The sequence below is a fragment of the Anabrus simplex genome, chromosome 1 (genome assembly GCF_040414725.1).
Source record: "Anabrus simplex isolate iqAnaSimp1 chromosome 1, ASM4041472v1, whole genome shotgun sequence".
Classification (NCBI taxonomy): domain Eukaryota; kingdom Metazoa; phylum Arthropoda; class Insecta; order Orthoptera; family Tettigoniidae; genus Anabrus; species Anabrus simplex.
In genome coordinates, this window is record NC_090265.1 from 1300986737 (window position 1) to 1301014173 (window position 27437).

Below are 27437 nucleotides of genomic sequence, written 5' to 3' on the forward strand. Positions count from 1 at the left end.
TGAAGTGAGCAATAGAAACATCTCTTTACAATTACGTTCTTAAAAAACTACCAGTATACAATTTGTTACCACTTTTTAAACAAGGACATTCATAAATTTACGACTATTTGTATATCAGACTTTATTAAGGTTTCATTTTAAGAATATCAAACCATTGTCAACCATTTTGCTCACCATTTGAAACATTTTTCCAACATCATCTTCATATTCATATGATATTTAATTACAATCAAGTACCAGATTAATTAACTTTCAGATTGAGATTAGGCTGAAGATGCCCTTAATTAAAGAGCGAAATATGTCCCTATAATTTTATTTACAGATTTAATTCTTTATTAACATCTCTTTTTATGTATTGAATAGGTGGAATAATTAAACTTTATTATTTATTTGACTTCTTTGTACATTTCAAGACACACAACGCTTTTCTCTCCAACTCTTCTTTACATCAACCAATTTCAACATTAATAAAGAGACTTCATATTTAACACAGCTACTTACCATCAAGCACTCTTCTTCACTCGTGCTTCTAGAAGACTGCAGTTTCATCTCTTCACATGAGAGTTTCAATAGTCTAACAATTTTTATGCTGACGTTTGAACTGTTTAATATCCGATAAATTTTCTCTAACACCCTCAACCATTAAAAGGTCCCGCCTTTACTTGTTTCAATGTAACAATTTATTTCAAACCTCACTTGAAATTAGCAACGGAAATGTCTTAAAAAACTACTAGTATACAATTTGTTACCAATTTTTAAACAAGGACATTCATAAATTTACGACTACTTGTATATTAGACTTTATTAAGGTTTCATTTTAAGAATATCAAGACTATTTTCAACCATTTTGCTCACCATTTGAAACACATTTCCAACATCATCTTCATATTCATATGTAATTTAATTACAATCAGGTACCTGATTAATTAACTTTCAGATTGAGATTAGGCTGAAGATGCCCTTAATTAAAGGGCAAAACATGTCCCTATAATTTTATTTACAGATTTAATTTTTTATTAACATTTCTTTTTATGTATTGAATAGGTGGAATAATTAAACTTTATTATTTATTTGACTTAACAGTGATAAACCTGAAAAAGTCTCCTTGAAAACAAAACAATTTGCACATCCATAACTCCAAAACTCTTCACGCAATAGCCGTAAATGCGAAACCATGCATGGGCCTATACCACGTATAGAGGTCGGCGGCTGCGGAAGAAGAGGGGGGTCTATACCACGTATAGAGGACGGCGCTTAGGGGTTAAAATGGACATGAGAAATTCGAAAAGGGCATTAGGCTTCTCAGAAATATCATTCAGGTTAAGGTTTGGATTGAAAAACTGGTCAAGGTGTATAAAACAGTTTTCAGTGATGTCTAGGACAAGGCCTTTATTTAGAGTGCTAAGAATTTTGATATCCTGGTCTACTGTAGTGAAAATATATTTTGTGTCCTGCATATGTTGCCCCACTGCCAGAAATTAAGTAAGAATGTGATTCACAAGGTACGACAGATTACATCACTGATTTCAGAGGATAGTTTATATTTTCTTGCGTCTAGTTACATTTTGGAATATTCCCACGTAAATCCGTAGCAAGGTGGTTATAATTTCTCTACATGCACTTGAAATGTTCTTATGATGCATATACGGTTCCATACAGTTCCTGCCATGTACAGAAAGTCATTAATAAATCAATAATATGACGATAAAGTTGGAATTTGGTCTTCTATGAGTCATTCAGTCTAATTTAGATATCTGGGTTGTTCGCTGCAAATCAACAACTATATTTTGAATAGGCACGAAATGACAATGCAACTTGTCTAAAGTAACTGGCATTATTGACTGAACAAACATAATTATATTTTCTTTTCAATTCATGAAATATATCTGTATTAAATGAAAGACAATAATAAATATGAGTCCCCATTTCCTTCCATTAATTTAATACATTACAAAAAGTTCACTTGTACCATACAGTACTGCAGTTCTTTATAGCAGCATTTCATGTTCTCCTATCATTCTTCTTTTAAATTTCCAGTAACTCTTAGGGAAGAGTAGCAAACCAAGTCTGCTGTAGCGTAGGGGATGTTGAATAATGCGTGCATTACAAGTAATGTATGACATGTTCATATCTTTTAACTGTTTAATGCATGCATGACTGCCTGTTGGCAGGGTGAGGAGGGAGCAGGGGTCAAAGGGAGTAAACTGATAAAGAAAACAGCTGTGCATGTCTTGTATAATCCCTAATGTATGTAAACAAATTGCTACTATTATTTTTGAAACCTCACATAAAGGTTGGGATATTTGGACTGGCAGTACTGTGTAGCCTAACTAGTAAGTGTGGTAGCCTAACTAGTAAGTGTGGAAGTCAATGTATGTATGTATGTATGTATGTATGTATGTATGTATGTATGTATTGAACCATACTGTTCATGGGCCAATAGTATAGATTTTAGTATTGGATATTGGGATTACATAAGACCACCCACGAAGTCATTGTCTTACAGTATATTTCCGTAAATGAGGGCTAACCATAGCGCCATAGTATTTATGGCGCAAACCAACATGTGGCTCGATATTTCCGTAAATGAGGGCTACCCAGACATAGTAAATATAGCGCCATAGTATTAATGACGCCGAGTAATGAGTGGGCCCGATATTTCAGTAAAAGGGACCATAGCGCCATAGTAAACATTGTGAACTTGGTGTGGCCAACTGAGGACCCGATATTGCAGTAATGAGGGTCATACAGCTTGTTTTATTATGCCGTCAGGTGATGCTTGAGATTTGTGTAAACGAGCTCACACAGCCAAGTTGTATTTTGCTGATGTTCTCTGTAAATAGGGCTATAGGTCATAACTTGTGTCTATAAAAGCAGGACCTGATATTTCGGTAAATAAAGGTCGTGCAAGGCTTGATTTCAGGCATATGTTATGGCAGCTGCATTCAATTATGTGTAGTGCAGGTATACCAAGTTTGGTCTTCGATCTGTACTGTTAGCTTTGTGATGTATTAGGAGTATCTTGTTGAGACTGGTGATGTTTATATGACTGCCAGTTCAGAGAGGTATTTCGTGATTTATATGTCCCTTGGTCTTACCATTAGAATATGGATATTGCTGTTGATGTTGATTAGCGAGGATGTGCTGATTTTGTGATTACCATGAAGTGATGGATGATATTCGTGTGGGGATTGGACCTGCAGGGTGTTGTGTTTCACAGGTGTATAATAATATAGCTTTGATTTTTGCATGTTGAAGTTTTTTGTTGTTTTTATGACATTTGTTGGAGAATTTTGTGTTTGTGTTGTATATATTTTGTATCATAGTGTTGTGCTGACGGTTACCTTATGTTTGAATGACATGATGTTATATTGAGGTAGCCTACTTAGGCTTTGGAAGTTCGAGAGTTTAGCAGTTAGGAACATTTTGATAAATTACAATTGAAGGAAATTGATAGTACCTGAAATTTAATCCGTAACATACGGAGCGGTTTTTCCGCCGGACCTTATGACGAGTGAGTGCTGAATGTCGGTAGACATAGAGGAGGTGCTGAGCCACCTGAGTGATCAGCTAAGTGAGCTATTCAATAAACAGTGTGCCAAAAGCGAGGTACAGTTTGTGGCGCTTGGTGAACGTTTGAACGAACAAGTGACTAGGAATAATGAGCTACTCAATGAACAGTGTGCCAAAAGCGAGGTACAGTTTGTGGCGCTTAGAGAGGATATAGGAGTTATTAAAGAACAACAGACTAGATATAGTGAGCTACTGGTTCAGAACGGTGAACGTTTGAACGAGCAAGTCAGTGCAAAATTTAAGGAACAGGAAATTAGGAACTCGGAACAAATGAAAGGACTTAAAGAACGCTTAACCGAGCAACTCACAGAAAAATTCGCAAAGTTCGGAGAAAAGGTTACACAAACAATGACCGAGCAACTCACAGAAAAATTCGCGAAGTTCGGAGAAAAGGTGACCAAACGATTAATGCTCACAGAGACACGGATAGTGAACCAAATAACTGAGCTAAAGGAACATCCTAGCATGCGTTTGGAGCAATTGGCCTCTAGAAATGAAGTGACTAGGCGAACCGTAGCCAAGTTAGAAACGAAGATAGAGACTGTTAGTAGACAATGTGTTACCACTACAGAGGAGTTGAGTAGACGGGTTGAAGAGTCACACAGGACAGCAGATGAACAGATTTGTGAAGTTAAGGGCAGTATCGGGGGAATAAAACAGCTTATAGAAGAAAAGGACAAGGAAACTCAGACTGAACTGAGAACCGTTAAAGAAGACCTGGTAGCAGCAATAGATCGCATAGATTATACGCAAGAGAGGCTAGAAAAAGTAGAGCAGAAAGAAGAAGTGCAGCAGTCTGATTCACTGGTTGAACCGCCAGAAAACGATGTGGCGCGAATGGAGCAATCAGAGACAAACAGTCCAATAGTTCAGGAGGCAGAAGCAGAAAAGGAAGACACACCAGGAAACGAGAAGATTACAGTAGCCTCAGAAGAAGTAGTGAATGACACGGCAAGCACGGAAGTGGAGACAGACCAAAGCAAGGAAGCGGGGGAAACGGCAACTTTGGTTTGGCTACAGGAAGGAGAAGAAAAACAGCTAAAGAATCTCAGTGTGAGAGGATCCGGCAACATAGCCATAGTCCTGTCAGAAGGGGACGAGCTCAAGTGCTACGCGACGACGTCTGAGGGCAAAGACCTCGTAAATTCTGCTGTGGAAGAAGAGAGTCTGGAATGTGTAACAGTACCCAAGCTCGAGGCAGATGATATAGGAAGGGAAATCGCAAACGACGTTACTGGGATTTCTGTACAAATAGAAATTGCAGACCCGACCAGGGACGCACAAAATAGTCAAAGGGAAACGGTTGGAAAGAATCTTGAAGAGATAGCAGACGGAAATGAAGGGGATGATCAATGGTGTAACCAGCATTCGAAGCAAAATAAAGGAAAGAAAACTAGGTCATACAGGAGACGCAAGAAGAACCAAAAATACCGATACCAGTTTGGTTGGTTCATAAGACAAGTAAGAATACGCCGTAGGTGGAAGACTGGAATCAGCAGAAGAAAGAAGAAGTGGCGAAGGGAAGATATGAAAGAGGGACGAATGCTTAAACCAAGAAGCTACGTGGAACAGTTGAAGAGAAAACGTACTGTTGCGAAGAGGTGGCTTTCCGCGTGTCGTGAAATAAGGCGGAAGAAAATTGATTGGAAAACCGAGAGAAAGGAATATCTCTTACTCCACAAAATAGAGAGCGGAACAGAGAGAGGGAACCTCTCTAACTACAGAAGTAAACAAACACGAAGTGGCGTGAACCTCCGCGTGCTAGAAGGCAGACTGAATGAGACAGGGTGTAAGGAAAGTTGCGGGACGGCCGTAATACAGGGAAGTTCTGTAAGCTTGACAAATAGAAGAGCCATATAGATGATGACCACTGTATAGAAATAGATTAGTAAATAGAAAACTTGTGGTATAACCATTAGATATAAATTTATTTTTTGTGAATTGTATTAATTAAATATTATGAAGAATGAAGAAAATTAAGATGAAGTTAGCAGGGATTGGCATATGTAATAAAATGTGATACGGGGAAGAAAGATATCATAACAGTTACCCACATAAATTCGTTACTCACACATATGGGATTCTGTAACCTACTAAAATTGAAGAAGAGGAAGACGCCGAAGATGGTGCAGGAGATGAGGTTGTCATTCTGGAAGAAGATGAACATAACGGCGGAGAAGAGCAACCAGAGGTACCCAGTGGTGAAGGACAAGAAGAAGAAGAAGAAGTAAATATGAAGAAGTAAATATGATTTCTTCAGGAAACCATCATAAACAGCTATCTGAGCAGCGAGAAGAAACGGAATGTCAAGGCTGCGAGAGTAACCACCGGAGATTTCTAGCCCTGCTAGATGCCTATTACCAAGTTAGGAAGGATAGGGAGGCTATTATGTCGGTAGCCGAAGCTAGTCCCGTGCCATGAAGTTTTGAAAATTTACAGCATAAAGGATTGCAATGAGAAGATGATCTCGACATTGAGGAAAATAAAAATTTTTTGACAAAATTTTATTTTGTCGTTCACGGGGGGCTATGAACCATACTGTTCATGGGCCAATAGTATAGATTTTAGTATTGGATATTGGGATTACATAAGACCACCCACGAAGTCATTGTCTTATAGTATATTTCATAAAAGAGTCCAGAAGAAGCGTTCTTGTGTGAAGTGAGCTAGAGCGTCATTATGAGAAATCTCCAGAACCTCATTAAAGGGAGTTATGTCCCAAGCCAAGCCTCTTAATGAAGATTGGGGACGCTTCCCGGATCCCGGCAAAACTTACATTAGGAGGGAAGAAAGAATTAAAATAATATCTTTGGTTACGGAAGAGTTGCATTGGATTTGATACAAGAATTGCAACCTGCATAATTTCTGCTTTATTTTGATATGCATTAGGGCTGCAATCATAAATGCATTCGTTAATTAGAGTACTTGACGTGCGTTGTGCGGGAAAACTTCGAGTCGCGGGCGCGCGTATCCTGCACGCGATCAAGCGGCGTGGTTACGCTAAACTGGATTATAAAAACAAGGCCGCCTGGCATATCAGTCTCATTCTTTGACCAGAAGGTTGCTTGAACGAGTCGTCATACTGCGTGTTGGTACTGAGAACAACGCTTTGTCTTCCAGCTGCACCTACAACTAGTACTACTGTATCTGCGAGGAAGTAAGTAATCAACTTGCATATTCAACTAAATTTGTGATTTTACCTGTGTTGATATGCTATGGTGAGATGAGGTACTGCCTATTATAGACTGATGAACTAGTAGCTTCATATTTCTGTGAGGTCAAGTTGTAACAGACGGAATGCTAGAATAGGCTCAGGGTAGTTCTTCAAGCACTACATGTTGTCCGAGTGAGGGGATGAAATAACAGTGACTAAGAGTAGTGAAGAAACTATAGTGTACCAGGTTTAAAATTCTGAACAAGACTCGATCAATGTAACGTGTGAGACACGATAGTAGGGGAAACAGGCATCGAATTTGGACAGTCTGTAATAAATGAATTTGTTTTCAGTTACCCCTGCATCAAGTCAGAACGAGCTTTCACATCATCATTTCGAGGAAGCCACAACCGGAGCTGAAGCCAACACGACAACGGGCATCGATCCAGGAACGTTGGGCGTACGTGATCAGCGTGACGTCGAAGGGGACATCTTCCAACCATCTAAGGAGCTGTACGAAGGAGTCACGCAAGAAAGAATGTCTCCAAGTGGTCAACAGTATCTGATGCAAGCGTCGCAGTCTGTCATGATGTGGTAAATTCGGTGGTCCACAGGGAGGGCCGCTCCGTCATGTCATCAATCACTTAAGGTCAGAGCTTTCCAATTCTGTTTCAAGCATGTCATTTAAATTTAGATAGGAATAGGGGGGCCATCAGTCAACAGATTAGTTATGGTAGGAATTTCTTGGTAATATAGAGCTAGGCCTCAAGCTCGAACCCCATACATTAGGGTAGATGATTGTTTGTAGATTCGTTGTTGGTGTGTTTATATTTCCTTTGATAGTATTATATTAGCGTACGTGTTATCTTTATGGGTCAGGTCGAACTCCCGTGGTCATAGTAGGTTAGTCTAACAGGCAGGCACTTTTTATTATGTCGCGTTCAGGCATTTGTCTCTGCAGACGTAGATGTGTATAGTTGTGACCAGGATGTAACCCGTAATTAACCTAGCTTCACTGATAGGGCGAGCGAGTCCGAATATTTGAGAGATATGAGCATTATGCATGTAGCTGACTGTATGTATTGATATGAGAAAGCCCAGCACAGTTGAGAGTATATTGGATGTATTGGAGATGCCTTATTATGGCCATGTGACTATCGCTTAGTGATTTGTGTTTTTGTAGTACCAAGGTTGAGCCCATGGGAGGCGGAAGTAAGATTTGTGATATTGCTGGTGATATTGAGATGAGGGCGGATAGCCCAGGTGTATTTAAAAGAGGGCTTTTAGCAGCAGATTACGTGAGGTGTTTTTGAAAGGCGAGATTTCTTAGCCTGCAGCAGCTGAGCTCGTAAATTATGTGGACTGTCGCTTGTGAAGTGGTCGGAGGGTGAGGGTTGTTGTGCCTGACGTCACAGTCTTGATACTGGGTTATATTGCCGTCTGCAGCTTGTCGAGTGTGTTAAGGGGAGGAGACGACCTTGATGTTTTGAAAGCAGGGAGAGAGTTTTTTTTTTTTTAAATGCTCTATTTGTTCTACGTTAATTTTAACACTGGCCCGTTTGATATTGACCCTCTGGATATGTTGGTTGTGTTCTTTTTATATTGTTTGTATATGAACATTATACGCCTTACTCTTCATGGGACTAGGGTTCATGACCGAGTCAGGACACTGTACATTATGTGGTGATATTTGTTTGCACCGGGGTTCGATGGTACGAGGCCTAGTAAATTTTATGGGAATTACTGTTAGATGTGTATTTCAGCAGATATCCGTTTTTCTAGATTTCGTTACTTACACAATTGTAACATGCTTGTTACAGCACCGCTGTTTTTGTGAAGGCAGTGAACTGGTTGTCATCGGCTCAACATTATCTTGACCCAAGCATTTTGAAAGCTCTTATATTTGTAAATAGATTCTGTTTATGTAATAAATCCCTATTTGTTAAACTATGAATGCAGCGATGTTTTCTGTTAGATTTTTTATTTTAATTTAGCTGATTCTTACCTGATTAGTCACATATCCTAGTGTTTTATCTTTATGTTGCCCATTGATCCCCATGTTATCCCTGAGAAAAGCGCTTTTATCCGGCTGAGTAAGGATGTGTGTTCAGGTAAGACTATGTGCACCAGCTCACGTTTGTGAGAGTTCTTTCACTACTGTACCCTGGGTTCGAGACCGGCTTTCGCCTGGCCGGAACTCTAGGGTCCTGTAGGGCACAGTATGTATGTATGTATTTATTTATTTATTTATTTATTTATTTATTTATTTATTTATTTATTTATTTATTTATTTATAAGACAAAAATCAGCCCTGATGTGGAAGTATGTTTGAAACATATACATTGCATTCTCTGTTAAGCACTGTCCTACATACAAGTCACACAATTCCACCAAGATTTTAATGCAGGTTTCAATGGGGAAAAAAAAAGGTTCTTCACTATGCAGAGGGTTAAGAGATGAAATAAAATAAAATAAAATAAAATAAAATAAAATAAAATAAAATAAAATAAAATAAAACTCACCTCAGAGACTGATTAAACAGTTAGAAATTTGCCTTTTAAAACTGCATCCCAGTTTCAAATCTCGATCATCCTTCATCCGCACCTGCATCCGCGAATGGTTATCCGTATCGGCGAATGGTTATCCACGGATATTGTGCGTATTCATCTACAGTATATTACACCCAAGGTAATGAAACAGATAGATCTGTTAATGTGATACAACAGGCCTCATACCTGGCAACAGAACCCCTACAGGCACAGGTTTATGAGGGATTTCTCCTCGCAACAACTGCTGACATATTGACCTTTATTCCCTCCATTAATTGCGGTTAGGAGCCAGTTAGGCTTAGGTCAGATTTATGGCTTTATGGTCTCAAGGCTCTTTAAATATCAACATTCTCCCATGCCACTGTCAAGGAACGCCTAACCACAAGTAAAAAAGTAAGAGTATACCTAAGTGAAAATTAAGAAACTTCAATATTTAGAAATTATCAGCAAAATTATCCACACTGCCATATAGTTTTCATCCACCAAGACACTAACTTTGTGAATATCCGCAGATAAATCTGTATCCGTGCAGGGCTCTAGCCATAACAGGGAGAGTCTGGCTGCTGGTGTTGTGTTATTCTCGGTTTATAGTTGAAACTTGTAAAGGGTCTTTCTGGTTTTTAATTAGTACAGGTTAAATCTTGTCCATGAACCTGACTGCTGGCCTGAGTGGCTTAGTTGGTTAGTCATTTTCTTTCTGAGCCCAAGTCCATGGATTCAAATCCTGCTCAGATCAATGGCTTTTAAAAGGATTTTAAAGTTAAGAACTCCACGTCAGTGACTTCCAGCATGTTAAAGAACTCTTGCGGGTCAAAATTTCAAAAATCTGGTGTCTGTTAAGAACCAGCATTTAGGCCAGACATAAAACAAATAACATTATTAATACATTCAACTTGACTGTTGTTTGAGCTCTCCAAAGGCAACAACCTATGTACAATTCTGCATTGAAAGAATCCATTATAACAGTTTCAATGATCAGTGACCTAATCAATCATACCTTTTTTGTGAACATACAGAGTTTCAGTGACTCTGCTGGACAACGATCCATATCTTACTGAATAGGAGAAGTCCCTATAAATTCATAAAAAGTGATGAATAATGGAAAAATGAAGCGGTGTTAACCGAGTAAGGTATATGACAAAATTGTTTCAGTAATAATATTTGGCAAGGCTGCACAACACTGAGATTTAGGAAGTTAAATGGCCTAGACTTAAATTTGATTGCATAGAAATAAACACAAAGACCCACAGCACTTAACGCCCTTGAAAGGGCCTTGGTCTGCCCAGCGACCGCTGCTCAGCCCGAAGGCCTGCAGATTACGAGGGGCCATGTGCTCAGCACAATGCATACTCTCGGTCGTTATTCTGGGCTTTCGAGACCAGGGCCGCCATCTCACTGTCAGATAGCTCCTCAATTCTAATCATGTAGGCTGAGTGGACCTCAAACCAGCCCTCAAGTTGAGAGAAAAATCCCTGACCTGGCCGGGAATCGAACCTGTGGCCTCCGGGCAAGAGGCAGGCACGCTACCCCTACACCATGGGTCTGGCATTGCATAGAAATAGGGGAGTATAAAGAATAGTTGTGCTTTATGGAAAGCTTCACCTCAGTGATTGATGTCCTTTAAACAAATAAGCATACAGGTACATTAAAAATTATCTTCTTATATTTTTATGGGCCAACGGCCGTAGCCGTGTTGAAACACCGGATCCCGTGAGATCTCTGAAGTTAAGCAACATTGGGCGTGGTCAGGAGTTGGATGGGTTGCCACACGCTGTTGGTGGGGAGTAAGGAAATGGAGGAGCGGAAAGGAACCGGCCACCCTACCGTACGTAAACTCCGGCTCAGGAATACCTCTGTGGAGGTTCGGATCTGCCTTCGGGCAGAATACACCCTTACCTTACCTTATATTTTTATGCGTAATTTGTTGTTATTACAATTTTCTGAAGAGAACTCTAAACAGAAGTAAATTAGTAGGAATGAGGAAAGATAAAAGCATGATTCCTCACTAATTCAATATAGAAAGCAGGTTTACAAATTACAAAAGGTGTGCAATGTGACCACCATTAGTCCAAATGCATGCTACGCAGGGACAAAAAAACCTTGTACACGTTCACACATCATGAAGTCGTTCCTTACTGAGGCTACAGCATCAAATACACACCTTTCTTGGTATTTCGGGTAATGTACTCCACTCCTGTATACCAGTTTCCTCATATGGCCCCAAAAATAAAAAACCAAGGGATTTAAATCAGGGCTTCAGGCCGGCCAATGAACTGGACCATTTCGACCAATCCACAGACCCGAGAAAGTCATGTCCAAGTACTCTCACACCAGCCAAGAAATGTGAGGGGTTGCATCATCATGAAGAACCGACCGACCGACCACCACTTATCTGCATTTAGGGCAGTCAGCCAGGTGATAGATTTCCTATCTGTTGTTTACCTAGTCTTTTCTTGAATAATTGAAAGAATATGGAAATTCATTGACCATTTCTCTTGGTAAATTAGTCCAATCCCTAACTCCTCCTCCTATAAATGAATATTTGCCTCAATTTGTCATCTTGAATTCCAACTTTATCTTCATATTGTGATCTTTCCTACTTTTAAAAACACCACCAAAAAATTCCTTTACTGAAGTCATTCCACACCACCGCTCCACCGACAACTCGGAACATTCCACTTAGTCAAGCAGCTTATCTCCTTTCTCCCAAGTCTTCTGAGTCCAAACTTTTTTTTTTTTTGTTAGTGGCTTTACGTCACACTGACACAGATAGGTCTTATGGTGACGATGGGATAGGAAAGGGCTAGGAGTTGGAAGGAAGCGGCCGAGGCATTAATTAAGGTACAGCCCCAGCATTTTCCTGGTGTGAACATAGGAAACCATGGAAAACCATCTTCAAGGCTGCCGACAGTGGGATTCGAACCCACTATCTACTGGATGCTAGCTCACAGCTGCACGCCCCTGACCGCACGGCCAACTCGCTCGGTAGTCCAAACTTTGCAACATTTTTGCAACACTACTCTTTTGTTGGAAATCACCCGAAACAAATTGAGCTGCTTTTGTTTGGGTGTTTTCCGGTTCTCAAACCAAGTAATCCTGGTGAGGGTCCTATACACTGGAACCATACTCTAGCTGGAGGCATACCAGAGACTCTCCTTTACATCCTTACTACAACCCCTAAATACTCTCAAAACCATGTGCAGAGATGTGCACCCTTTATTTACAATCATGTTTATATGATTACCCCTTATTTTAACACCAAGGTACTTACAATAATACCCATAAGGATCTTTCCCAACCCATCATCACACTAATCAAAACTGAAAGGACTTTTCCTATAAGTGAAACTCACAACCTGACTTTTAACTGCATTTATCATCATACCATTGCCTGCTCTCCATCTCACAACCTTGGCAAGGTCTTTTTTCAGTTGCTCACTTTCTTGTAACTTATTTATTACTCTATACAGTATAACATCATCTGCAAAAAGCCTTATCTCTGGTTCCAGTTCTTCACTCATATCATTTATATATACATATATAAGAAAATATGAAGGTCCAATAATACTGCCTAGAGGAATTTCCCTCTTAATGATTATACGATCATCTAGAGCATCCAGCAATGTTTCAGTTAGGAACTCCAAATACTATTGGCCTGTAATTTTTCGGTAGGAGTACAAAAGGGCCAATGAATATGTTTTCAATGATTCCTACCCATATGTAACGAGAACCTATATTAAAAGTGACTCTGAACAACATGGGGACTTTCTTAACTCCAGATAAGGATGTTATGGAAATTTAGGTATTCCATCACATGTGAATTCTTGTTGCCTTATACTCACTAATGCATTTTTCTAGCAACATATCTCAAAATACGATGATCTGGGGTTAAAATTAACCCTTGTTTCCACAGTAATGATAATCTCAAAAACAAATAGAACATTTATTACAAGGTACTACCTAAAGCAATCTAAATTTTACATAAAAGAAAACCTTTTTAACAAGCTTTGTTTTCTGTAAACAAAATGAAGCAAATGAAGAAAATGTATCATGATGAGGAAAAAAGAAGAGTTTCAGTCAATACTATATACATACTGCATTCGTCACTGACTACTTGTAGTGGAATTACTGTAAATAAAAAGAAGAGCATCAACACTGTCAGCAGTGATAAGAGACCATCGTGGGTTTAGGATGAAGCTGGCTGAATTATAATTTATCTCTGAAGCAGAACTTGGAAATATATTTGAAAAAAGAAAAATGTGCAGTGGAAGAAGATGTGGCTACTGGAAAAAACATGAACATACAAAATGTGAACTTAGTATTGAATGCCTTTCATAGCACTGTTCTGAGCATGCGACAAACACGATTCAGTCTCTTTAAGTCACACAGTGCGGTAGTAATGTTGGCACCTTGATGGCTGTGAAAGGCACTTGTTTCAAAATGATCTGAGTAACACCAAGAGACATACATCATCTCATTAGTTCTCTTTTAATATTATTGCCTGTTTTAGGATTGTCCAGAAACTGAATTGTGAACAAGACATGAGGTTCAAGGACCCAGTTAACAAAGCTATAAATAACCAATGTTAAGTAATGGTTCCTTTTTGCAGCAAAAGTCCACGTAGGGTCACTGAGCATTCACCTCTCGTCATGTAGTCGAGTACCTCCAGCATAATTTCCTCCTTTAGACTTCAGCACTGTCTGCTGTGTGTCAGGATACAATAGTTGGGTGAGGTACAATATCATTGGCTGATACTTTTCTATAAATAGCTTCAGTGTTGATCAACATCTGCACAAGAACCAGAAATGCTTCATCCCCAACTGCTCCATATGACATTAAGTCTCGTACACACATTTACCCATAACCTAATCCTGGAGAGACAAAGATATTTTCTCATACAAAAGGTGTTTCGTTGTTAGAAATGCATAGATGACAAGAAATATGCGATGTCCCAGTTTCACAAAGAGGAAAAGCCACCTTAGTTTTAAATACTGTGTTGGTGGAGTGAATGTACCTTATGGGAACTTCTGTATATACCTACATGTTAATATGATGAATGATTTTCATTAGGGTAATTTCATTAACAAAGTTGTAAATAAGGGTTATCAATCTCTTCGTATGGTTATGAGGGTATTTAGAGGTTGTTATAAGGACGTAAATGAGAGGGTGTATAAATCACTGGTAAGACCCCTATTAGATTATGGTTCCAGTGTAAAGGACCCTCACTAGAATTACTTGGGGAATTGTACAACAGAAAGGTGTTTTTACAAAGGGCACTAGGAAAGTTTTGCAATGTGAGTGAACACTTTAGACTTTTTGAAAATAATTTCCACCAGACTCAATACACTTCTTCATATGTCGAAACCAGTCACTGAACCAACTCTGCCACTTTTCTTCAGTTACATTTTCACACTCTTGATTCCATGCTGTCAGAAGCTCCTCGTCGGATGCAAAATGCCGCCCTTTCAGCTTTATCTTCACTTCTGGGAAGAGTGCGAAGTCACATGGGGCAAGATCAGGACTGTATGGAGGGTGATCAAGCACAGTCAACCCTGATCTGGCAAGAAAATCCACTGTTACATTAGCACGATGTGCTGGAGCATTGTTGTGATGCAAGAGCCAAGTGTTGAGCCGTGACCTTGGACGGAGCTGCTTGAGAGCCTGGATGACCTGAGGCATCTAATGTTAGAAACTTCATATTTGGTCCATATTAATTAATGGTTTAATGGTTTATATTCTGTATTGTAAGATATATCTTTGTTCATTTAACCTGTCATGGCTGAGGATGATGTCCAAAGACATCGAAACCGTTCCCTAATAAAAATGTTGTGATTTTGTATTAACAACATAATTTGTACTGATATAAGGTGGATCATTTATACTCTCTTCTGTTGTGTGTTGACCTGAGGCAGACAAGTCTCACTGTACCGCTTCGCAGTAACTGTACTTTGTGTTTCTAGCACAACCTGAATCAGGATGCCCCGTTTAGTGAAGAATACTACAATCATCCTTTTCTTCACTGACCTTGACTTTTGCACAGTCACAGGTGTACCCTCAACTTCAAACAGCCACACCTTGTTCTGGGATTTTGTTGGGACATCATAATAATAAAGCCAAGTTTCGTCACCTGTAACGATGCTATTGACGTTACATGAGGTCCCATTTTCAAACTGTTTTAGCATTTTTTGGCAACATTTCACTCGATGTGCCCTTTGTTCTTCTGAAAGTGAATCGGGCACCCAAAGGGAACAAACCTTTCTAACATGGAGATGGTCATGTAGAACTGAATGAATAGCTGGTGCAGGGATGTGGAGGGTCTCTTCTATCTGCCAATATGTCAACCACCTCTCTTGCTGCAACATTTTTCTCACAGCTTCAATGTTTTCCTCAGTCACTGATTCAGATGGCCACCCAGAACGAGGATCGTCTTCAACCCCAAAATTTCCCCTCTAGAACTCTTTGTACCAGCGGAAAATTGTTGCCCAATGTGGACAGTCTTTCCCCAGCACAGGAGTCATTTCCTCCAGGTACTGGTCAACAGTTAATCCACGAGAAAAATTGTAGCGGATAATTGCGCGATATTCACCTTTACACCACACTGACATCTTAACTTGCTTTCAATCCCACTGCTTGGTAACAACTGGTGTGAAGGTCGCACCTTGCTCTCTTCTAGACCGGTTTTCACCCCTCTTTTCATCCCTCACCATACCAGAGGTGTCCAGCCAACCGTTTTTGCGTATTGCAAAACTTTCCTAGTGCCCATTGTATTGAAATGTTTTGAGTGATCAGAAGAATTATAACACATGGAAGGTATGGTGAAAAGGAGGTTTTTGCTTACTACACTGAAGTTCATATTGTATCATTATGAACTGGCAAAATCTAGTGGCACAAGGCTGGTGCATCCCAGTATGTTTAAATACCACTGGACTGAGCCAGAATTGAACCCACCAACTTGGCCTCAGACTCTATTGTCTGAATCAATCATTCCAGCACAAGTCATACTTTCACGCTATTCATCTCAAAGAATGGTATATTAGCACTGTTCATACCTAAATCACTCTTACACTGCCAGAGACAAAGATGGAATGGAGACAGGTCAAAGTTGTTCAAACATATACCAGAAGGTGCTGTAAAGACTGTAAAGACTGTAAAGGTGCTGTAAGACTGTAAAGACCATCTCTCACTAGAAATGATGATGATGATGATGATGATGATGATGACGACGACAACGATGATGACGACGACGATTATGCTTGTTGTTTAAAGGGGCCTAACATCTAGGTCATTGGCCTCTATAGGTATGAAATGGGACGAAATGTAATGACAATTTAAAAGTCTAAAATCATCCATTGACCAGAATTCAAAATGTGATAAAGAGCAAAAGGATGAATATAAATTTAAAACAATCAGTGGATTTGACCCGCAATGCCCCACATTCCCAGAGTTTATTGTAAAACAATAGTATTACTGACCAAGGGACTGCTCCTAAAGCACAATCCTGAATCGATGATGCTTGTTGTATAAAGGCGTCCAAAATTCAGGTCATCGGCCCCTCATAATGGTACATATTGCTAGTAAAGTAGAACCATGGTATTTGTCATGTTTCGGTACTAATCAAAAGTAGCATAGACTTGCGGTATTCCACACATTATGGTACTACCCACAGGCAATGTAATACGCACATGTAACGCTGACCTATAGTGTTTCTCACATTGTGGCGCCACTTACAGGCAACACAAACCTATGGTGTCGCTCGTATAGTGGTACTAATCACAGGCAATGCCCAGATCCATGGTATTTCTGCATGTAGTAGTATTAATCAAGGGTACTGTAATACCCATCCTAACTCACACTCTGCTGCTACTAATCACAAACCTATTGTGTACCAAATAAAGTGGCACTACTCGCAAGTAAAGGTGCCCCATGGTGTTCCCTGCATTATGGTACTAATTACAAGTAGTCTGGTGGTTCTAATTCTATCATCCATTGGTTGCCCCTTTTAGTTACCTCTTATGAAAGGCAGGGGATACCGTGGGTGTATTCTTCGTCTGCATCCCCCACCCACAGGGGGTTATGTGTTTAGTCCGCAAGAGCTATTTTATTTCACTCAAGTCTGCCGGCAAGCTGGTTAGGACCACCCCCTATCTGCCACCTGCAACATGCCACGTGTGAGTATCACCTCTCCCCCTGCTATGCCAGCGTAGTAGGTTCGTGGCACTAGAGATGGAGAATGGCTTTTATCAGTTATGTTGGTATACAATTTTACAAACAAATTTTACAAATTTAATTAAATCATTGTAAAGAGTTCATTTTAAAGAACATTAACAAAAGCAAGTTTTACCTGTGGAACATCATAGAACAGTATATCAGGAACTTTAGTCTTGTTGGATGTTTGGTAGCGCTGAGCAGTAGTTTTTCCTATTGTAAGTGTATCTCCATCCACTCTGCATACTGGAGAAACAGGTTCATGCTGGGTCAGTTGGCAATCAATATCAGCATTAGCCAAAACATTATCTAGAGCTTGTCTAGCCAATGTTGGAAGAAATCTGTAAGCAAATGTAATGATTGTCACTGACTGGGACGATATCGAAATGCACAGCACAGTATATGCCCAGTTGTTCAAAAAAAAATTTGAGTGCATGGTATGGTATAAGTTCCTCACAGGTACTCTTTGCTCAGAAATAATTGCACCTACAGTCACAATATTTGTTGTGGATATCCTCTGGGTTTGTATTATATTTTGATAATAATTAAAATTAAACCTGACAAGAGTATTAAGCGAGCACATAAAATGCCCTATGCACATTCTTTCTTTGAGCAACTATACAAATACAATAATTTTACCATGGTGAATTACTGTAAGATGTATACAAATAAACATGCCTCCAAACAAGAAATCTTAAAACAAAGTGAATAAATTGTTTGAGTAATACTGACTTAATTCACAGCATATTCGAAGAACTCAGTCTCGTGCAAAACAAAGCAAAAATACTGAATAACGCTGAGAACAGAAGAATATATACTGGTATTTATGGAAGAAATTGCTACAGTTATTAGGAACATTATGTAGGTCAATAAATTTCAAATATAAAATTACTGAAAGAAATTATACGACAGTTATTCGCTGTACTATTAACTCTTATTCTGGTCAGTATTTGAAAGGAACAACAAGTGTCAAATAAAGTCATGCAGTGCGAACCTCAGTGAAGTAGCTGGTTAATCGTTGTGCCATGTATGGGCGAGTGGATGATGAAATAACCACCTGATGTCATGGTCTTAGCTAGTCTGTGATAAGCTTTCGTTCAGCAGACAGCGCGATTGCTTAGTTTAGTGTGTTTCATGGCTTCTGAATTAAGTGCTGAATAGCATATCTTCATATGCTGTAGGTTTCCAAATGCAATTCACACCAAAATTTCTAGGAAATGTGAGGCTGAAATTGCAGAGAGTGAACCAGAATATGATCACATACTACAACGCTTGTCTACAGGCTGAGGAAGAGCATTTTCAACACTACATCAGAAAATATCCTTCTTGGTACGACTCAGAACTAATCCAGAAACTGAAGGAAAAAGAAAGGCGAGAAGGAAATACAAACAATCAGGCCAAGAGTATGACTATGTGCAGTTTTCCACATTACGAAGTGAATGTAAAAAAAAACTGCAGCGTGCTAAGTACAGGGACTACGTTAGGTCGGTAGAAGATGATGTCATCACACGCCCTAAGCGCTTTTGGAATTTCATTAATAATAAAAGAAAATCTTCCTGTCTGCCTCCCACTATGCTAATAAACGGAACTGAAATCCACGAAAAAGATAAAATTTTAAACACATTTGCGCAAACTTTCGCAAAGTACCATTCTCCTTTCGAGCCCTGCAATTCAACTTTTTCTCCCCCATTTTCAATAGATCCAGTGTCTATTTAAACTTCTATGGTAGAAGTGAGACGGATCCTGTCATCGGTGGATATCAACAAATCATGTGCTTCCAAACTGGCAATTCCACTATGAGAAATTATAAATAAATCATTTAAGTGTGGGTGTTTTCCAGCTGAGTGGAAAAAGTGTTACGTAATCCCTATCTTTAAGAAAGGTGATAAGGTGTTGTTGCTCTCACTTTTATCGAAGGTGGCAGAGAAAGTCATATATAATCGCCTGTATGAGTCTTTTAGTCAGTACATAGACCCAATTCAGCATGGCTTTGTTAAAGGCAGGTCAACTGTTACCAATCTGGCAGTTCAATTTCCGATGCATTGGACAAAGGTAAACAGGTTGATGTGATATATACTGATTTCTCCAAAGCCTTCGACTCTTTACAACACGAAGCCTTGTTGAGAAAGTTGTCTGCATATGGAGTGTCTGGGAGTATTTTCGAGTGGCTAAAGAGCTACTTGACAAAACGAATATGTTTTGTCAAGTCCAAGGGTTTGATCTCTAACTCCTATCAACCTTCATCTGGCGTCCCACAGGGATCACTGTTAGGGCCTCTTCTATTTGTTTTGTTTCTAGATATTACTACAGTCGTTCAGAGCAGTGAATGTCTCTTGTACGCTGATGACTTGAAACTCTATAAAGTCATGGAAGAAGACAGTGATGGCGATTATCTACAAGAGGATCTGAAGAAAATATGCGAGTGGTGTGATAAGTGGTCCCTTAAAGTGAATAAATTCGCGTGTGGTGTCATGTCATTTACTCGGAAATTAACACCTGTATTTTACAGGTATAAAATCAGTGGAGAAAGTTTACATTCCACCTGCCCAAATGTAGGACGGTTGTGCAAGAAAATTCTTGGCTCATGCAAGCCCTTAGGACAATAAATCAGCTGGAAGGGTCACTCGACATTTTTCACCACCCTTCCACTGCAATTCGTAAAGTTCTTCTCAAGGATGGAACATGATAATTTTGTAAATTATGTGAATAATCTGTATAAAACATGTGAAGTTTATATCTGCTTGTATATATATGTATATTTGTATGTATATTATTTAATTTAATTTAATCGTGTGGAGGAGTTTAATGATCTAGGTGTAATTCTTGGTAACAGGAATGGCTTATCCTTTGAGAAACACATCGATGGTATTATAAAGAAATCTTTCAGACTCCTGGGGTTTGTCAAGAGGAATTGTAAAGATTTCAGTAATATTTCATGTGTCAAAACAGTTTTGTTCCCTGGTGAGACCCTGTCTCGAGTATGGTGGTGAGGTGTGGCTCCCGTATCAGAAAGGCCACATACATCATCTTGAGAGAGTACAGATAAGGTTCATGAAGTGGATTAGTTTCGTATTCCTGGGCATGCCACTCTCTTCAAGCAGGTATGAAGAGTTTGTAAACATTCTTGGAATGAATACGCTGGCAATGCGCCGAAAGTGTGCGAACACAATGTTAGCGATTAAATGCTTGAAGAGTAAAGTGGACAGTCCGGCTATACTGGGGTTGATCCCACTTCATGTTCCAAGCAGACGAACAAGGCAGAAATGTACATTCCACCTGCCCAAATGTAGGACGGTTGTGCAAGAAAATTCTTGGCTCATGCAAGCCCTTAGGACAATAAATCAGCTGGAAGGGTCACTCGACATTTTTCACCACCCTTCCACTGCAATTCGTAAAGTTCTTCTCAAGGATGGAACATGATAATTTTGTAAATTATGTGAATAATCTGTATAAAACATGTGAAGTTTATATCTGCTTGTATATATATGTATATTTGTATGTATATTATTTAATTTAGTTTTTTATTTTAATTATTTAATTTAATTTTTTAATTTTCTATTACATCGTCTGTAATTGGGACATCCTGTAGGTGATAAATAAATATATTCTATTCTATTCTACTGCAACGGAGTAAATTTTGTTGTTTTAAAATCTGATTATTCAATCATAAAGTTGATGGGTTTTCTACGGGTGTACAGGAACAGTGTGATGGCGACCATGCTCCCATTTACCAACACTTGGCATGCAGGAATAACGTCACCTATTGTGAGATTCACCCTGTATAAAGAGAGATAACAAAATGAAAAGGAACACATAATAGGATGAACACAATGACTGATCATTGTGAGAAGAGTGAGCAATAGAAAGAAACCACAAATGGACAAGGACAATCTCCACATTTTCATACACTGCCCAGTATACAAACCTCGAAATTATTCCCCATCCTTGAAAATAACTTAAATAAATTCAGTCATCTGAGTAAACTAGAAATTCAAGACTATCACTATTCTAAAATTGGTCGTCAACAACAACTTTTTCACCTTTGATAAATACTATATATCAGCAGGATGGTTTAGATATGGGTTTGCCAGCCTAAGGCATCTTAGCTTGATTTCTTGGAATAAACAAAAATCGATGATAATAATAATCACTTTAATAATACCCTCTTTTGGGCCAGATATGTTGATGACACTTTTAGATATGAATGAAGAAATCACTAACACAGAATGTACACTTCTTCTTCTTCTTCTTCTTAACAACATTGACCCCCATATTAAATTTACCCTCGAATCTGAAAGTAACAAAACTCTTAATTTTTTAGATTTAACCATTACTAGACATCCTTCTTCTTTATCCTACAACATTTTTAGAAAACCAACTCAAACAGCAACCACCATTCGACAAAACTCATTGCATCCACAAGCACACAAACGTGCTACTTATAACAGCCTAGTCTTTCATGCCTTTAATACTCCAATGTCTAAGAAAGACTTAAAATAATGAACTGAACACCATCCGCACTATTACTAAATTAAATGGTTTTAACAACTCTTTTATAGACCGAATAATTAACAAATTCAAGTACCATCCCAAAACCACATTAACAAAAGAAAAATCAACGTATCCACATTTTCCACTTTTACCTTCCATAAAAACGTTTATAAAGTTACCAACATTTTAAAAAAGCACAATGTAAAAATAGCTTTTAAAATCAATAACAGAAATGTAGATATCTTACACAACTCTAACTTAGTAAACAAATCTAATGTTTTTTCGAAATCTGGAGTCTGCCATTCTTGTATGTTGGGCAAACCAGACATAACTTTATCATCAGATATTCCAAACATGTCAACACTTTAAAATACAACAGATTCTCTGCAGTAGAACAACATATACATGACTCTAAACATAACTTCACCAAAATAGAACAGGACATGCAAATACTTGAAATAATTAACAAAGGCCCCCTACGTAAACACAACTGAAAATTCATTCATTCATTCATTCATTCATTCATTCATTCATTCATTCATTCATTCATCTTAACCAGTATTTTAATCCTAATTTCAATTTAAACATCATTTCTGAGAAAACTAATATTTTCTCTGATATTCTCATCCTAATCTTAAAAAAATCTTTAAACTCCAACTCGATTTTCACACCTTGCATTGTTCCTACCCACGTCTTTTACCACCAATACCTAACCCACCTGCCCTCCCTTAAATCTACTACTACTCCTCCTCCCTTATTTCTCTCTTCCCTTTTCCTCTTTTCACTCTCCATCACACTTTCCGCTCTATTATTCATTTCCTTACTATATTAAATGCTATACAATACATATTATGTACTATATTTTTTACCCACTTACTTCATTGCCTTTTAAAGTCTATCCCCACCTATTTTGATTTCTATTAACCTCTTAAATTCTTTCTTTTTCTGCAATGAACTGGGAATTTCATTTCTTGTGCCGATCAATATGACCTTCTAATTTATTCTCATCGCCACCTCAAAAACTGCCTGAGCACTTATCTTCAAGAAACCTTCGTTTGTCAATTGTGAGTCTCAGTTGTTCAAATGCTCCACTTTTTCTACATATTTCTCTTCACATTTGTTTATTAATGTCAACTGTTCTGCATTACAAGGCTAATCAACTGCATCTTCATACATTAAGCATACGATTACAATACTGATCCTTGAGCTATTTATTATTTTTCTTCTCTTCAAGATTTAAAAAACTTTTAAAAAATAGTGCTACATTCACATGTGCTATACTGCTCCACACAAACTTACGTCTGGTAACAATTATAAGATTGTTTCTGCAAGCTACTTATTCTTCTCTTCAATATTAGAAAACACAGTGCTACAGTCGCATGTATTATACTGCTCCACACAAACTTATGTCTGGTGAAAATAACTGTATCTTCTACATTGCTGGTTATTTATCTATGCTTTTTTTTTTTCTGTTTTTAAGTGATCGGCTGACGATGATCCGGAATTTGGGGTCAAAACCGGTACCGTTTATGATCAACTAGTGATGTAACCTTACATTGTCCAGCCCGCGGTGTTGGGGGCAACACGTCCGCCTGTCACCCGGCGGCCCCGGGTTCGATTTCTGGCCGGGTCAGGGTTTTTTAATTGTAATGGTTAATATCCCTGTCCTGGGGACTGGGTGTATGTGTTGTCCTTAACTTTCCTTTCCTCACATTCAACACTCTACACTTCCACAATTCCACTTACACGCAGGTTCATACCATATGGTGAAAGCAGTGGCAAAAGATCTACAGAGGTCGATGCCACAAACAAATATCATTTTTAAGAAAACCTTACATTACTAAGTTTACATGTATTGAAAAGGTGGAACCATTATATAATTTTATTAATTTTAATTGTGATCACAGTTCAATACGGACCACAATGAAATTCTTATCTTTCAATGTTTTGTTTTTATGCGTATGATCATTTTTCTCCTGAATTAGATTACTTAGTGCTGAAAACCTATTTATGATGATTATTTGCAGTTATTCAGCTGTAGATTTCTTCTTAGCAGGCCAACCATGAACTACTTGACACCATGTGCTGAAGTTTGTTAATGGTACTGGTACATCACTCACAGAAGGGTCAGTCCCAATTTCTAGTGATCGCATTCTTTCAATTATTGATTTTCTACTTTAAGAGCCTCGTCCTTTTGTAGAATGTTAATACTTTCTACTGCACTTTTGTATTCCACATCATTCATTTTCGATCCTTCATCGTCAACACAGTAGCCAATTATAACATTCCAAACACAATGTTCACAAATCCAGTCAATATTTTCATTAGTTTATAAGTCTCTAGGGCAATCTCTGCACTTATAATGCCAACATCGATCATATGAATCACACAGCATTCCTTTTTTTACTAGTCTTCGACATTTTCCACACTTCATATATCTCAAATATTATTATAATATTTATAGGTCTACCTGTTCAATACAATACAATATATCCCACTATTTCATGTGGTTAAAATTCATACATAATACATAAAAGTCAATGGTACATGTTTCACCCTTTTTTTACGGGCATCATCAGCCTATATCAATCTTAAAAATTAATGGATATGGAATCTTTCAAATCTTATAAACTGTAGAGTAAAATGTTGGAAAAATTTTCCACATTTTTCGTCACATTTTACTAATAATTTACTTGGAAGAGAAAACACTATGTTGTCATTACTGGACACCATATTGGTTTTGATCAATATCTGAAGACTGTGTGTGAACAAAAGTAAAGATTTATCATACTCTGAATGGACTAATTCCATCAAGATGTCTTTTTCGACATGCATGCATTTTACGTCATGTATATAGCGGTACAGTCGACCGTTTTTAAAGATGAGATATGAGTATTAAAAGACATGAAAAAGATGAAAGAACAAAAACTAAAACCTTTTCCAATGGGGCTTATTAAATAACAACAGTGTATTAAAAGGTGTGTAAAACACCAGACAACAAAATATAAAACATTTGCACTGGGGTTCTTAAAAATATCAGTGCATTATTGCAGGTCACTCTTTCTAAAACAAACATCACCTGAAGCCTTATATTTTGGACCAGTGGGTTTTCTGGTCACACTCTTCGACCATAAATTATTTGAAGATTAAACTCAGCCATGTGCGAGAGATTTGACTTTGACCATCGTCTTGAATGCGACCACACTTTGATCAACTCAACTCGAAACTCGAAGATGTGAGTTTTGACATAAGTGCCAGTGTTGAAAGATGTGGAGACCTGTCCACTCCCTGGATTTTAATTTTGTCTTCATTAGTAAACGATTTCACAACTTTTTCAGTGTTCATAACTGGGCTACTCAGTCAACTTCACACGCTTATTCTCCTAATTGATATGTAGTCTATCATGGGACAAATATTTGCTACCCATCAATATATCACTTAATACAGAATAAATTTCCAACTTCTGAATGGAATGTGAAATATAAGCACAAACAGGAAATATCAACGAAAACTGGAGAGTAAAACTGAACTTTCCTGAAGCTAACAGCTTGCCTTCTGAAGGTGTAATTTACCCTGTAAAGTTCATGAATTCTAGGCCATTTTCCATTTAGGTGCAACTTTTGCGATCTGCCTCCTGCAGGAAGGGTTCTAAATGTGTTGGAAATCATGTTCCTTTCACAAGGGATGACAAGGAACATTTTTGGAGCTAGGAAAAATGTGATTGTACTAAGCGGTAATAGAAAATTTGTGACGTGATGAGTGAAGTCTTTTATATATGTTTAATATGACATGAATTGAGACTTTGAATTTACGACGTACTAAGCAAGAAATTGTCTTAATTAGGAACGCACTAATGAGATTTCACTGTATTTTCTTGTGCCCATTAACTTTTCGAAAGACTATTCCCATGTAAATTTATAACGACAAGGTTATCATCACTCTACTGGTGCTTGAAATATGTTTTCATGATACATATAACTTAGGTGATGCTGTCTGGATAAGAAAACTGAAAAGTTTGTCACAGAAGCCACTGGAACGATACTACTCCAATTCTTCAGAATGAAACTGAGCATACACATTTGCACTGTTTCAGATTTAGAAAAATAACTAACGAGTAAGCTGTAGTACGGAAATACATTTTGAACAAACTGATTGCCATTTCATTTTAATGTGTGTGGGGTTTCCTCACACGACTACTGCAAAAAATTGGACAAAACGACAATCTGCTGTAGCGAGTAAATCTTTTGCCATTATGAATTTGTAATTTGCAATTTCATTTTCATATGTTTGCCCTTGTATCTTCTTTCTAGTTTTCCCTGTTCTCACAGTGACCAGTTATTATGTTTATTTTAATACAAGTTTAGACCTAAATGTATTGACCAAAGTTCCCATTTCCTATAATATATCTGTCACGGTGTTAATCTTGATACACGTTCATAGTTTATTAGATTAAATATTTCTATATTTGAAGAATAAAGTATGATGAATACCTGGTCAAACAAGCACGGTGTATGATATCTGCTGGATTGTCAGCTGGATAGGAAGCCATGCGACGAGCAATTCGTAACAGCTGTCTCGTTGATAAAGAACCGGAAAGGGATCTTAATGTGGGATCTTCAGAATCTCGCATCTGGTGAGCAATCTCCATCACCTTTGGAAAGCTACTATCTGTCTGCCCAAACTGCAAAACAATAAAACACCCATTTAAATGTGGTCAAACAAGGAATGATACAAATGACTTCTCATTTCTTAATTATTTGTTTTACAATTTGCTTTACATCGCACCGATACAGATAGGTCCTGTGGTGGTGATTGCATAAGAAAGGACTAGGACTGGGGATGAAGCGATAGTGGCCTTAATTAAGGTACAGCTACAACATCTGTCTTGTGTGGATACCATGGAAAACCATCTTCAGAGCTGCCGACAGTGGGGTTCAAACCCACTATTTCCTGAATGCAAGCTGACAGTTATATGACACAAACCACGCAGCCGCTTGCTTGGTTATTTTTTTATATTTTTAATTATATACAGTAGAAGTCCGCTATAGCGAGTACAGCATATAGCGAGAACTCCGTTATAGCGACGACATTTTTCTGTCCCTTCAAAATTTCTATATTAAACTGTGTATCATTCTACGGTTACAGCGAGAACCCTATCACTGGCACATCCATTATTACGAGCGATTAAGCGCGCACGTTTTTTTCCGTTACCGATATTTATGCACCCCAGCGATGATATTGCATGCGATCGATCACCTTTGGCATCGTTTCCTCGCTATGTGCACTAGCGATTTCTCTCGTCGACATTCGAAGGCGATGTCAGAGTCGATATCCGTCGACAGTTGTTCCGTAAAGAAAATGTGAAATTAAAGAGAACATATTTTCGTAATAAATGCGTAAATAACGTGTCCGAAAACGGTTGTTAACTCGTTAAAATTAAGGCTGACTAAACGACCGCTTAATTTT

The 27437-nt window shown here is 38.3% G+C and overlaps 1 protein-coding gene across 3 annotated transcripts in view; it reads right to left on the minus strand.

Moving 5' to 3' along the window:
* The window catches only part of c12.2 (von Willebrand factor A domain-containing protein c12.2), a 753464-nt gene that overhangs the window by 290225 nt on the left and 435802 nt on the right, over window positions 1-27437 (minus strand). For all 3 annotated transcript variants that reach the window (XM_067137710.2, XM_067137711.2, XM_067137712.2), the window contains exons 13-14: window positions 26462-26652; window positions 17617-17821 (exon numbers count right to left, since the gene is read on the minus strand). In XM_067137710.2, coding sequence (XP_066993811.2) covers window positions 17617-17821; window positions 26462-26652 — 396 coding nt within the window. The remainder of the gene's footprint in view (window positions 1-17616; window positions 17822-26461; window positions 26653-27437) is intronic.